The sequence below is a fragment of the Arachis hypogaea genome, chromosome 17 (assembly GCF_003086295.3).
Source record: "Arachis hypogaea cultivar Tifrunner chromosome 17, arahy.Tifrunner.gnm2.J5K5, whole genome shotgun sequence".
NCBI lineage: Eukaryota > Viridiplantae > Streptophyta > Magnoliopsida > Fabales > Fabaceae > Arachis > Arachis hypogaea.
In genome coordinates this window covers 124,284,521-124,299,689 of record NC_092052.1, presented here as the reverse complement: position 1 = coordinate 124,299,689, position 15,169 = coordinate 124,284,521, and the positions used below count along the sequence as shown (strand labels likewise).

The window sequence follows — 15,169 nt, the reverse complement described above, 5'->3', positions numbered from 1 at the left end:
TTTTATGTTATTAATATGTATAAAATTTGAAATGATTGAATTTTATATTTATTTTGAAAAAATTTGATATTTCTATGGGTAGGGTAAAGTTTAGAATTTTAGAGTGCGAATAGGATTAGGGTCGAGAAATTCTCAACCCACGAATAAAGTAGGGTAGAGTTTTAATAAAATTTTTAACTCACAAATAGGGTTAGGGTAGGATCTACCCATTGCCAGCCCTATTTAAACGAAACAAACAGAAAAGAGAAAAGAACTAAAATTTAAAAAGTTGAATTAAAAAAAAAAACAAATGCAAGAAGATGAAAACGGAGAAATGAAAGCAAACAAACAAAGACTTTCGACCAAATCGAAGGGCATGGAAAGAATCTTATCGAAAAAAAAAGTTTTTAGTAGACTCAGAAATTAAAGTCATTAGAAATGTGAGTGTGCAAATAGTATTTTCTAAAAAGGTTCTAACCTTTATTTTTTTTTAAATTTTATATATTATTTATAGACTTCTTTAATCAATCATATTTTGTTTCATACCTTCATGAAGAACCCAAGAAATAACCGTTCCTGCCAAATACAAAAATCATGTAACCCTCCTCAATTTTCTGAACCATCAAATTTAACACTGTTTAACTGCTATGTTTCACTTTAACTCAAACAAATTTCATGGAACCAATTACCTTTTTCTTGTTGACAACTTTTCTTCGACAAAAAATTCATCACGCTCGATGAAATTTGTCACACACAACCTTCGACGCCAATTACAACATCTTCAACTTATAATTTATTTAATTTGACTAACGCCTTGATAATTAGTTAATATGAATTTGATGGCTTTAGCCATTATAAATAAATAATATGAATAATTTAATTAGGAGTAATATTTAGATTTTGCATGAGCGAGAAACAGTTAAATTCTTTCAGAAGCTTTTTATAGAATAATAGAGATATTATGACACAAATACATAGCATATCAATCAATTTAGATAGTAGAAATACTGATGATCTTTTTGTTAATAAAACATGTAAAGTTGTAAACATGCGGGCACAACCCTTTATTTTAGTTACACACATTAAAACCATAAAACCATAATCAAACATATGGTACTACTGTCCCACCTCAACATACATCTTTATTCTTCAATGGCTGATATTCCAAGTAAATTGACAAATCAGACTTGTCAATATTTTGCTTGTGGTAACACTTGCAAACAAAATAGAGCACCGTTTGGGTAACTTGTCCTAACAAGATTTGATGAGACAAAAGCAACAAACAGAGTATACTATATGCTATTCTCACCACCGAGTTCATGTTCCATCCTTGAACAACAACCATCATGAATAAAAAGTGTATCAAACCATAGGAAACAATTATTGTGAAAAATAAGAGTAAGGACAACCCCATCTTCCCCTTTATTAATTCCTTGCTCTTCTTCATTGCTTCAAATCCGTATGAGTCTTCCAACACCGTTACACTATTGGATAGTTGCCAAATCAATGAGAGGTAGAATAAACCAACCAAATACGTCAAGACCAATATGATTGAAAATACTGATGCAACCCCAAGAACAGCATAATTTTCTGTCCCAGCATAAGCGTTTATTGTCAAAGCCAATATGATAAAAACAAGAACCGCCACGAAGTTGTAGATCAAAAGCGCCGCGAATACGCACAAGAAAGTTGTCATAAGCCTAGCACATATCTTTGGAACTATGCTTATAGCCTTTCTGAGATTCACCACCTCATCATCATGGGTTGAAGCATAAAACAACGAGATGGTGTAGGATATTGCTGAGGTTGTAAGGAGGGAGAATATGATCGACAAAGCCAAGTAAAAGACCTTGAAGACCAAGAAAGTTACCCATTCGGAAGAAACTGTTTGGGAGAGTTTTTTGAATTGGGGTGTGTCTTGTGGGGTTGAGGTGATTTGTTGGGAGTGGTTGATGATCTTGGTGAAGAGTGAATTGGAAACTTGTATTTGGATTAAGAACATGAAGGAGAGAGGGAGGATTAGGGATAAGGTGATCTTGGTGAAGATCTTCCTCCATGAGAGTATGATCTTGTAGGACTCTTTGTAGATCCCAAAGAGACCAAGAAACTGCAGGTCTTGTTGTTCTTTGTTCATGATCATCATGGTTAAGTTTTTGGTCGACAAAACTGAGGATATAGAAATAGAAATAGTAGAATATATATATATGCACTCTGTTTATTAAAGTTTAGTTTGTATCCGTGTTTGGTGAAAAATATTATAATATTTTATGCTGTGAATTCAATTCCGTGTGATTTTACATACTCAACAAAAAAAAAGGGGGTTCCTGGTAGTCGAAAATAATTACTTTTGAAGAAGAGAGTTATTCTAGGATTAATAAGTGGGTTTTTAAAAAGAAGTTTAGATTGAGAAGAATTTGTGATTAGGAGTATTGAATGAGAGCTCGATTAGCATAACAGATGGATAAATTGATTGATGAAGTAAATAGAAGAATTCAAAATTTGAGGATCGATTTTCAGACGTTACATGATTAAATAAAAGAAGCAATGGTTTACTTATGTGGAGGGTATACTTTGATTTGATTGGCTAGGAGATGGCTATAAATAGAAAAAGGTTCGAAAGTGCTTCAGAAATTTGTCATGTACACTCATATCCTAGAGATTTTTTGAGTCTGTTTCGAGTCAAATTTCTGTATGATTCTTTTTACTTGTTTTTATTTTTTATTTATGTTTTCTGCAAAAAGTTTTACTTTTCTTACAAATTTATTTTTTAAATAACATTTAACATTCTTGTCCAATTTATATTCTTGTACTTTTATTTTTGAATTCAAAGTCCTTTGATCTAATCAAAGGCATTTTATTATCTTATTTAACTTTAATACAAATCATTTTAAATTCAGTCAAAGTTATTTTCAAAGTCTTTATTTATATTTTTTCATATTTTCTTAAATTTCGTCTAATTAAAGGATTTTTGATACACTTTTAGAAAATTGATACTCGCAAAGAGGAGTAGGTTTCGCTCCCAAACCATTAGATATCAAACCACCATCGATTTACTAAAAATCGACAAAATAGTTCCATATGATCATCGATTGTTTATGAAATACTATAGGAGAAAGTTTAGGAGCAAGCACTTTGATTAAAATTTAGTCAATACTTAATCAGTAAAAAAAATGAGTAATCTCACACTATTAAAAATGGGTGCGTGATGCTAAGCAGCCAAAGAATAATTACAATATAGAAATGTCACATAAAAATTCTCATTCTTTTGATAAGCAAGTGACATACACCTTCTTATCACTTATCCTCCTTATCACCTATTATTTTGCTGCATGTTTGGAGTCATTAATGTTCTTTCTAAAATCAATTTCAGTTTCTCCCAAATCAAATTCCTAACATCTTTCAATCACATTATTATCCATTAAAATACAATAATTCTCTGCAAAAATTATAGAAATTAAATTAAAAATTTTTAACAACTTCTACTATACAACTTATATTTTACATATAGACTATTAAAAAATAAAAAATAAAATATAAACAAAAATTAAAAAATAAATTTTTAAAAAAAAAATATTAACTCATCATATTAAAATCAATAAATAAGCATATATATGAATATTAAATAAAAATATTAAAATAATTAAAATCATGACCTATTAATGCACATATGAGATAATTTGAAAAATACAATAAGACGTATATTTTAAAATTTGATAATATTAATTATAAAAATTTATTAATTATAGACATCATATGTATAAAATTATGAATATTATGAGTACAAATTATGGATGTTATTAACATGAAATTATGAATGTTATGTGTATGAATTTATGGATGTTATGAGTAAATTTATCAATTGAATAAATTAATTTAAGAATTTGATATTTTTTTAAATTCAATTATGATAAAATTTAAAAACATCTGTGTTAACTTTATAGTTACTTATGCAATAACTAAAAAATGATATGTGTATGGATGTAATATCTAATAAATATGAATTTAATTTTTAGATGTTAGTTGTATGTAGGGCTGGCAATGGGTAGGGTAGGGTAGGGTTTGGATCCTACCCTAACCCTACCCGCGGGTTGAAAATTCTATTAAAACTCTACCCTATCCTACCCGCGATCTCTCAATCCTAACCCTACTCGCACCCTAAAGTTCTAAACCCTACCCTACCCTACCCACAGATATATCAAATTTTTTCAAAGCAAATATAAAATTCAATCATTTCAAATTTTATACATATTAATAACATAAAAAATAACAAACTAGTACTCTAAATTACTAAATTAACTAACTAGTTTAGTGGTTGTTCACTTATTGTAAGTTATTACATAAGAGATGTTGTAGGTTCAACTCTCACTTCTTTCACTATATACCTAATTTTTATAAAATATGTGTTATATATTTGAGATGCGGGTAGGGTAGGGTAGGGTACACCCTAAACCCGTACCCTACCCTACCCACAGGCATACCCGGACCGTACCCTACCCTACCCGAACGGGTTGGACCGGGTTGGGTACCCGCGGGTAGGGTATGAATTGCCAGCCCTAGTTGTATGTAATTATGGATATTATGTATATGAACGTATGAATGTTATGTGTATGAACTTAGTTAGTACAATATAATTATAAATGCACATAAAAGCAAAAAAAAAAAAAATTAAATCAGTTTATTACCATATACCTCATCAAATCTAGTGTGATTTTTCATATTCTCGAAAATTGGTTGACTGACAACAACTTCGTCGGGTAAATCTGTCTGTTGTTCAAATTCTTCATAGCACCTTCTAGTCTTCTACCATAGGTACCATATTAAGGTCGAATTCAAATGTCATACTATTTGCAATGATAAACGCGACTTCTTTATAAAATTCCTTGATTTATACACTATTGTGCTTGCAATGGTATTACATTCATGATTTTTGAATGATCATAATTGAATTAATGAAAGGTATATATTACAAAGAATCAAGTACAATTAAATGCTTTAACAGAAACAAAGAATTAATAATTTTTTCGTATCTCCATTGATTAATATTAAATGCCTTAAGAAAAACAAAGAATCAAGTACAATGAACTCAATTAATATATATTATCATTACTGTCCATTATTCTTATTATTATTATTATTATTATTATTAATATTTAATGTATTCTTAAATATAAAAATTAAATTATAAAAAGAAATATTAAGTATTGATTACAAGAATGCCTAATAGTAAGGGATATGATATTATAATTAATATCATTAATAAGTGGAGTTGATAAAAATATAATAAGTGAAATGATAAGAGAATGGGATAAAAAATAAAATTATTATTAAATGATATAAATAAAGTAAATTATAAAAAATTTTGGTTAATTATGACTAAAAAATTTTTATTATCAAATTTTTCTGTTAAAAATATTAATAATAATTAATTGATATTTATAAATTTTAACAATAACTAATTGATATTTATAAATTACAAAATCTGCTGACCAACACTCCTCATAATATATATATTGAAATCAACTTTTTTCTTATTTAACAATATGTCAACACGTATCTTTCCTTTTTACTTTTATTTTTCTTACAAGTTACAATACTAATTCAAATATTTAATTTTTATTTACCTATTACTTTATTAATTAATAAAATTAGTTGCTTAACAAAATTATTATTAAATGTAAAAGTAGTAATAGCGAGTATTGACGGAAATGGTAAGTGGGGAAGGGGGCTTTCGGGGAAAACAAAGAATTGGGCGTTGGATTGAAAAGGACGGCGAAGAGAAAGTCATGACTCATATATGATCATCAGCGTTAGACTACAAACAACGAATAACATAATTTAATGAAATGAATCGATTGAAATTTGTTCTGGACGGCGGATCGCCCATTGGAGCAGTTACTATCTGATTATCTGGGTCAGATCATTATTACGGTCCAAACTGACCCACTAACCATAAATTTTTAAGAAATACTTAAATTTGAATATATTTTTTATTTTAGCTAATAAAATAAAATAAGATAAAAACTTCAAACAATATAAAGAGAGGGTTCTCTTAGATACGTTACACATTTTTAATTCTCATTCATACTTTTTAGATTCATTCTGACGCATCAGAGTATTTTTGCAGGTATCATCTTCCGGCCATTTCAAGAAGATCCGATCCAAGTCATCACCCAAGACCGGCGAATTCCTAATCCATCTTACAACATGCACCAGCAAAATCTAGTACATTGGCGCTGTTTGTGGAAACTTGTCATGTTTTGGCGATATGATGGAAGAATTCAAGGAGCGATCCTCAAACCTTCACCATGAGTCAGACTCACTGAACCCGACGGATAAACCACGGGACGACGTCCCACCGACCCATGGGAGGATAACCAATACCGTGCACTGTCAGCCGACCCCTAACAGGCAGTGACCAAAAGATGACGATCACCAACTCAATAAGGCCATAGCAACCGACGGCCTAGGAAAAAAAGTGATCCAGATAATCCAACAATTCTATCAAAGAGTACAAATCCTTAAAGGCTGAGAAGCTTTCAAGGAACGATACCAATTAGAACAAGCAAGCCAAGCGACCTCCAAAAGTCGATCACAGCGAAAAACTATGAACGAAAGGTCACCCAAACGGCGATACGGAAAACGACGGAACCGCAATATTTTTCGAGAACCAGAGCGCCGACCTGACAATGACAATAGAAGGCATCGGCAGGACTCCAAACGGACAAGGAGCGAGCACATGATAATGGGAGTCATCCTATTCACCAAGATGATTCTAAAGGCCAAGCTACCGAAGGGTTTCGACAAGCCAACCGAAATAAAATACAATGGGGCGGAGGACCCACAGGAACGTCTCACGGCCTTTGAGGCCAGGATGAACTTAGAAGGGGCTGCCGATGCAGTTTGGTGTAGGGCCTTCCCAGTAACCCTAATCGGCCCCGCAATCAAGTGGTTCAACGCTCTCCCCAATGGCTCGATAGCCAATTTTCAAGACGTCTCCAGAAAGTTTATAGCATAGTTTACTACCAGGATCACAAAAGTGAAGCACCCGATCAGCCTGCTTAGAGTCATGCAAAAGCAAGACGAACCCACAAGAAAATACCTTGACAGGTTCAATGACGAGTGCCTGATGATCGACGGGCTCACGGACTCCGTAGCCAACCTCTGCCTGACAAACGGGCTCATGAATGAAGATTTTCGAAAGCACCTCACCACTAGACTAGTCTAGACTATGCATGAAATTCAGAACGTTGTAAGGTAATACATAAAGGACGAAGAGGTAAGTCAAGTCGTAGTAACCAATAAACGGCAACACGGCAATACGACTCCTCGAAATAATCCACTGCCCAAAGACAACCCGAAGGAACACTACAAATCCACCGCCCCAACCGACCACCCAAGGTGGAGAAGTTCACGAACTACACCTCCCTACCGGCCTCAATCATAAAGATCTACCACCAGATAGTGGAACGAGGCATCCTCCCAAAGGCCTGACAAGTGAAAGAGCAGACAAGCGGTAATAAAAGCCTGTACTGCGACTATCATAGAGGATATAGACACAAGACTTAAGACTGCTTTGACTTAAAAGACGCTCTTGAACAAGCCATCCGAGACGGCAAACTCCCAGAGTTCACCAAAATCATTCGAGAACCCATTAAAACCAAAAGGGAGAAATCACAGGAACAGGAAGGACGCAATCCCAAGATGATAAGGTAGGCCCCCTGGAAATCGATCCGACGATCATAGTGAACGTCATCACTGAGAAAGATGTAATAGAAAAATCCAAATCAGCGCTAATAAGGACTTTTGGGTACTGGCGGTAAAAGAGGAAAAAAGAACCCCTCCGCTTCTAACGACGATAACATTCTCCCCCGATGACTGCCAGAATGGCACCTCGGAGGAAGACGCCCCATTCGACATATCAGCCAAGGTTGGAATCGGTCTAGTTATGTGAATACTCATGGACACCAGAGTTGACTCCAAGATCCTTTTCCGAGGAGCTTTTGACAAGCTAGGACTCTGAAACAAAAAGTTACAAAGCCATCGTAACAGAGTAACCGGACTCGGGGACAATTTTCTCAAACCGGACGGTTCCATAGTACTACCAGTCATCATTGGATCCGGTAACCAAAAGAAGACTATACTCTCCGAGTTCATGGTCTTAAAGGATTACATGACATATAACATTATCCTAGGGAGGAAAACCATCAACGACCTCTCCACCTCCATATTTACCAAGTTCCTCATCATGAAGTTCCAAGCCGATAATGGAACCATCAGAACGATTCATGGCGACCGAGAAATCACAGTGGAATACGACAACGCCAGCCTAGCCCTGTGAAAACGATCTCGAGCCACAACAGGAATTTTTCTCACCGACTTAGATGCACGCCAAGACGATCAACCCATACCAAAACCAAAGGGAGACATGGAAAAGCTACAGATAGGGCAAACCAAAGACGAATTCATGTTCATCAACAAGAATCTGTCCTTCAACCTAAAAGGCAACCTCGTGGAACTCTTAAAACAAAACAAGGACTTATTCGCATTCACCCCGGCCGACATGCCGGGAATAAACCCAGATCTGATATCCCACCGGCTAGCCGTGGATCCCAAAGCCAAGCCAGTAGCGCAAAGAAGAAGAAAAACATCTACAGACTGAGCATCCAAGGTCAGGAAGCAAGTCAAAAGCCTGCTTGAAGTAGGCTTCATCCGAGAAATCCCCTACACAACCTAGCTGGCCAATGTTGTATTGGTAAAAAACATAAATGGCAAATGACAAATGTGCGTCGACTACACGAACTTGAAGAAAGCCTGTCCAAAGGACGCTTTTCTCCTACCAAATATCGATGGACCAGTAGACGCCGCCTCGAGATACGAGTATCTTAGTTTCATGGATGCCTAGTTCGAGTATAACCAGATACCCAAGCACTGACCATATGAGGAGAAAACCGCATTCGTAACCCCCAAAGGCACGAACTGCTACACAGACATTCCCTTCAGGTTAAAGAATGCCCAGACCACTTACCAAAGCCTCGTCACGAAGATCTTTTAAGACCTTTTAGGGACCAAGTTGGAGGTCTATATCAACGACATGCTAGCAAAGACACAAACAGGCGAGGAGCTCATTGATGACCTCAAGCTCATACTAGACACCCTGAGGAAGCACCGAATACGCCTCAATCCAACAAAGTGCAGCTTTAGAATGGAGGCCGAAAATTTCTTGGGCTTCATGATCATGCAACGGGGAGTAGAAGCGAATCCAAGAAAGTGCAAAGCCATCCTCAAGATGAGCAGCCCCGTAAGCCTTAAAGATGTCCAAAGTCTGACTGGGTGACTCGCCACCCTCTCACACTTCCTCAGAGCCTCGGCCCAAAAGGCCATCTCCTTCTCCAAGCTCATGAAAAAGGGTATAAGCTTCAAATGGGAACTCGAATGTGAAGAAGCCTTCCAACATTTCAAAAGAGTATTAGCAGAGCCTCCCATTCTCTCAAAACCTAGAACGGAACAGACATTATACCTATACTTATCCATAACGAAGGAAGCGCTAGTGGCGGCACTCATCCGAGAAGATGAACAAAAGACACAGAGTCCTATATAATTCATAAGTAAGGTTTTCCAAAATGTCGAAACGTGCTACTCCAGACTTGAGAAACTCACATACGCGCTACTCACGACATCCCGACGTCTTTGGCAGTACTTTCAAAGCCACCCCATCACGGTTCGAACAGGCCAGGCTATTAGGCAAGTGCCACAGAAGCTAGACCTAGCAGGACGGATGCTCGCTTGGTCAGTCGACCTATCCTAATACGAGATTATATCAAACCCAGGAACGCAATTAAGTCCCAGGGCATGATAGAATTCATAGCCCGGAATGAATATGGGGAGCGAACCCACGAAATTATGGACACTCCATATTGACGACTCATCAAACACCAGCTCAGGGGGAGCGCGAATAATACTAGAAAACAAGAACGGGATCGCTATCGAACAGTCCATTCGATATGAGTTCCCGATCTCCAACAACTAACCAAGCCGAATATGAAGCCTTCTTAGCTGGATTGACACTAACCAAGGAAGTCGGCGCAAAAATACTAGAAGTCAGCAGCGACTCCCAGGTAGTTAACTCTCAAATAAACGTGGACCCCCTGTTACAACAGTACTTATCTAAAGTCAAGGAACTAACTGCCGAGTTCGACGAAGTGACCAGCTGGTACATTCCCAAAGAATCGAAAGCGAGGGCCGACCTACTTTCTAAACTGGTAAGTATCAAGTCTGTCCCAGCGAATCGATCACTATCCAAGAAGTCATCAAGACATTGTCTGTCGTGGCCAGAACTACGAAAAATATCACCATATCGAATAAGCACTCCTGGACCTTTCCAATCCTTCGATACCTCACCAACGGTAGCCTACCCGAGGACTCGAAGTAGGCGCAGTGAGTAAAGTGAGAAGCTGTGAAGTATACCATAATAGCAAGGTAACTGACAAACGAAACTCTTGCGTGATCTAGAATTTTAACAAATAAACCCTCGTTGCAAGTATAGCTTCTAACCGGCAAGGAATCCCTTTCGTACAAACGTTTGGTTGTCACAAGTAACAAACCCAATAAAATTGATAACCGAGTATTCAAACCTCGGGTCATCTTCTCAAAGAATTACAGGGAGGTGTTCTTATTATTAGTTACGAAAAAGGTAGAATTTTGGGTTTTTTTAAAAGGTTTGAACAAGGGAAATAAATTGCAGGAATTAATAAATCAATAGCTAAGAAAACTCTTGGCAATGTATGAAAACTAGAAGTCCTATCCTAGTTATCCTTATCAATGGTGATGAGAATTATATTTTGCTCCCACTCAGTCAACTTCTAACTATGAAGGTAAGTCAAGTAGATAAATCAATTTAACACCTAAAGTTCTAGTCAACTCCTAAGGAAAGACTAGAGTTATAGGAATTTAAATCAATCAGCAAAGATAGCAATTATCAATCACAATGAGTTTGACAACTCAAGAGTTACCAATTAATCAACCAAAGCCAAAAGGAAAAAATTCAAATTATTTATATAAATAAAGGAAAGCAATCATAATTCTGAAATACCTCAAATTATATTAAATAGAAAATCAATCTGAACATAAAGAGTTCATAAACTAAATTGAGAAAATAAGTAAAAGGAACATTGAACCTGGAGCTCAGAAGAAATTGTAAGTTGAAATAATAAAAAATCCTAAATCCTTTAAGAGGAATCCTAATCCTAAAACCTAAGAGAGAGGAGAGAACCTCTCTCTCTAAAAACTACATCTAAATTATGAAAAGTGAATTGTTGAAGACCTCCCTCATGAATGGAAGCATTCCCTTACTTTATAGCCTCTAATCTATGTTTTCTGGGCCGAAAACTGGGTCAAAATAGCCCAGAAATCGCCCCAGCGTATTCTGGTACGTACAGGTCGCGGGAAAGTGACGCGGAAGCGTCGTCCACGCGTTTACGTGGATTGCGTTTCTTCCAAGTCACGCATCCGCGTGATCCACGCGTTCGCGTTATCTGGCTTTGGGGCTGCTATGGAAAATTATATATCATTGCGAAGCCCCGGATATTAGCTTTCCAACGCAACTGGAACCGCGTCATTTGGACCTTTGTAGCTCAATTTATGGTCGTTTTAGTGCGAGAGGGTCAGGCTGACAGCTTTGCAGTTCCTTCAACTTCTTGTATTCCTTCCACTTTTGCATGCTTCCTTTCCATCCTCTAAGCCATTCCTGCCCTGTAATCTCTGAAAACACTTAACACACATATCAAGGCATCGAATGGTAATAAGAGAAGGTTAAACATATCAAAATTAAGACCAAAGAAGCATGTTTTCAATCATAGCACAAAATCAGGAAGGAAAACGTAAACTCATGCAAATCATATGAATAAGTGTATGAAAGATTGATAAAATCCACTCAATTGAGCACAAGATAAACCATAAAATAGTGGTTTATCAACCTCCCCACACTTAAACATTAGCATGTCCTCATACTAAGCTCAAGAGAAGCTATAAAGGAGTGAAGAGGAATGATAAAATGTATGAAATGCAATCCTATCTATATGAATGCAACTAAATGTGAAATGCTTCTACCTACTTGGTTAAAAATAAATAATTTCTCCAAGACAAACATAAATCAAATTCCACTAATTCAAACGATACAGTAAAAATAAGTAAACTTGTAAGAAGATAGCTCACGAAAGCAGGGAACATAGAATCAAGTATTGAACCCTCACTGATAGTGTATATCACTCTAGTCTCTCAAGTGTATAGGGTAATTCACTCTACTCTTCTCTAATCATGCCTTCTAAACTTTGTTCTTCATTTAACCAATCAACAAATATTTAGTATACCAATGCAAACATCATGAGGTCTTTTCAGGGTTGTAATGGGGCTGAGGTAAAGGTAAGGATATATATATATATATATATATATATATATATATATATATATATATATATATATATAATATATATATATATATATATATATATATATATATATATATATATATATATATATATATAAGGCTAAGTGAGCTAACAAAGTGAATCTTTGATTAGTCTAAGATCTCACCTAACATATACATACTTTATATAATTTAAAATGCTTTACCTAGCTACCCAAATTTTTTCCACTTTTGTATTACATGCTCATGTATCAAACTTATTTTTGAATTTTGTCCTATGTGCATTGATTCTTTTTATTTTGCATTTGGGGTAATATTATTATTTTTTTTGTATCCCCTTATTTAATTACTTAATATTTTTTTAATGCACATGGTAATTTAATTATTTTGATTTCACATGAGCATGCTTCCCAAATTTTCAGATAACTTATTCAATTTAATTCTCCCTTTTTTTTCTATCATCCCATGTTCCCATAAAATTTTCCATACTTAAATTATACACAATATCTATCTTAAGCTAACCAAGGATTCAACTTGGGGTTTTTATTTTGTTTTTCTGCTTAAGACTAGTAATGTGGTTATGGAATAGAGGGGGTTAAAAAGCTCAAAGTGGCTAACAAGGGTGACATAAAAGGGTAGGCTTATTTGGGATAAGTGAGTGAAAACAAGTAATGGCCTCAATCATATGCAAGCATGTAAATACACTAAATAATGGACATATAGAGTGGAACAAATTAAAGATTGCAATTATAGAGAAGAAAACACACAAGAATAAAATATTTATGATTAAATAATGTAACCATATAAATAAGCTCAAAATCTCACAGGTTGTGTGTTCTTTGGCTCAAAAACTATGTTCCAAATACAACTTCAAATAAATTTAACACATAGAAAATTTTAATTTTTTTATTTAAATTAGTAAAAAAATTTTTCAAAAATAGGGTCCTAGAAAGAAACTTATTATTTTTCAACCAAGTAGTATTTAAATGCAAACAATCAACTACATATGCAATCTATTATGCAATGCAATAATGAACTAATGAAGAAAATAAGACATTGGTGTTGAGAAGAGAATAACTAACCCATGGAGATCGGTAACGACCTCCCCACACTTAAAGGTTGCACCGTCCTCGGTGCATGCTAAGATGTACAAGTGGATGAGCTGCTCCAACTGATGCCTTTCTCTATAGATTGTGTATATTGACTTGCCTGTCTTTCCATATAGAAGTTCTTCCTTTTTTCTTCCTCGGTGGCCATCCTGAAAGAAGAAGAAAAAGGAGAAAAGTAACCCAGAAATAAAGATAAGAAAAATAAATAAAATATAGGTTGGTAATGCCAAATAATAAAGGTCTCAATTACATGGTTGCTACAACATGCAGTGAGAAAACAGTAGAAGCATACGGCATATCAATAGGGCAAGAATTGCAACAACGGGAAAGAGGGTGTGGGTAATGCAAAATAGTGTAAGTGTATATCAATGCAAAAGGAATATCAGTATTATAAAAATTAGCATTGACTTATGAATAATAATACCCAATTAGAATAAAACAAGTCATGAAGCACCAGAATAATTCAAAAAGATGTAACAGTTGAATGAGAAAATGTTAACACCAATGAAAAAAATAATAATTTTAGAAAAGAAAATAAAAATATACCCAAAATTAAAATGCAATGGATGAAAGTATGCAAATAAATTAAATAAAATAGAATGAAAGTGAAGAGGGATGAGAAGTTAAAAAGATGAAGTAAGACAGAAAGAAGAAAGAAGAAAACATAGAAGAAATTATGATTAGAAAAGAAAAGATAAGATAATTGGCGCTGATCTGGATAAGTTGTGGCGCAGGCGACGCGGACGCGTGGAGCACGTGTTCGCGCGGTTGGCGCGATTGCTAAATGACGCGGACGCGTACGTCACGCGGTCGCGTGAGTTGAGTGGTGCGATTGGCGCGAGAGCAGCCTCGCGTTCGTGCAACTCTCTGTTCGAAACAATTTTTTTTTCCAAATTTGAGGGTGACGCGGTCGCGTGGTTGACGCGATCGCGTGAATGGCTATACACTGAAAAATGACGCGGACGCATGGGGCACGCGTTCGCGTGAGTGGGCTTGTGCTTCCAGCATGGGTCCAGCCCCACTCCATCATAACTTACTGCCATATACCCATTTACGTCGATGTCACAGGGCCACGCATTCGAGTGGGTGACGCGGACGCGTGGGAGGCTTATTTTCCAAATGACGCGACCGCGTCGGCGATGCGGTCGCATGGGCATATTTGCGCCTAAGGCACACCTCCAGCCACGCTCTCGCGTGACTCTCTGTTCACTTTTCTTTTCTTTCTAATGCACTTGTGACGCGGACGCGTCAGCGACGCTTACGCGTCATGTGCAAATTTTATTGTATTTTATTTTATTTTATTTTTTTATTAAATACAAAATGCAGAATGCAGTATGCAGATGTTATGAATAATTCCAGGTTCAATGAAATAAAATAAAATTCAAAAACAAACAAAACTAAATAAAATTATAGTTGAAAAAAAGGAACGATCATACCATGGTGGGTTGTCTCCCACCTAGCACTTTTAGTTAAAGTCCTTAAGTTGGACATTTGGTGAGCTCCCTGTTATGGTGGCTTGTGCTTGTATTCATCCAAAAATCTCCACCAATGTTTGGAATTCCAATGGCCTCCAGGATCCCAAACTAGGCGCAGAAAGCCTTCAAGCAGGTTAAAGCAAGTGACAAGGCCCCAAGAGTGTTGATTTCTAGACTGAATTCCG

The 15,169-nt window shown here is 35.9% G+C and overlaps 1 protein-coding gene across 1 annotated transcript; it reads right to left on the bottom strand.

Annotated features, from left to right (window-relative positions):
- Positions 1–969: 969 nt before the first annotated feature.
- LOC112766273 (uncharacterized) lies at positions 970–2,547 on the bottom strand. Its single transcript, XM_025812180.3, has one exon. It carries the CDS (start codon positions 2,120–2,122, stop codon positions 1,109–1,111), a length of 1,014 nt encoding a protein of 337 aa, XP_025667965.1. The 5' UTR covers positions 2,123–2,547; the 3' UTR covers positions 970–1,108.
- Between the last annotated feature and the right edge of the window lie 12,622 nt (positions 2,548–15,169).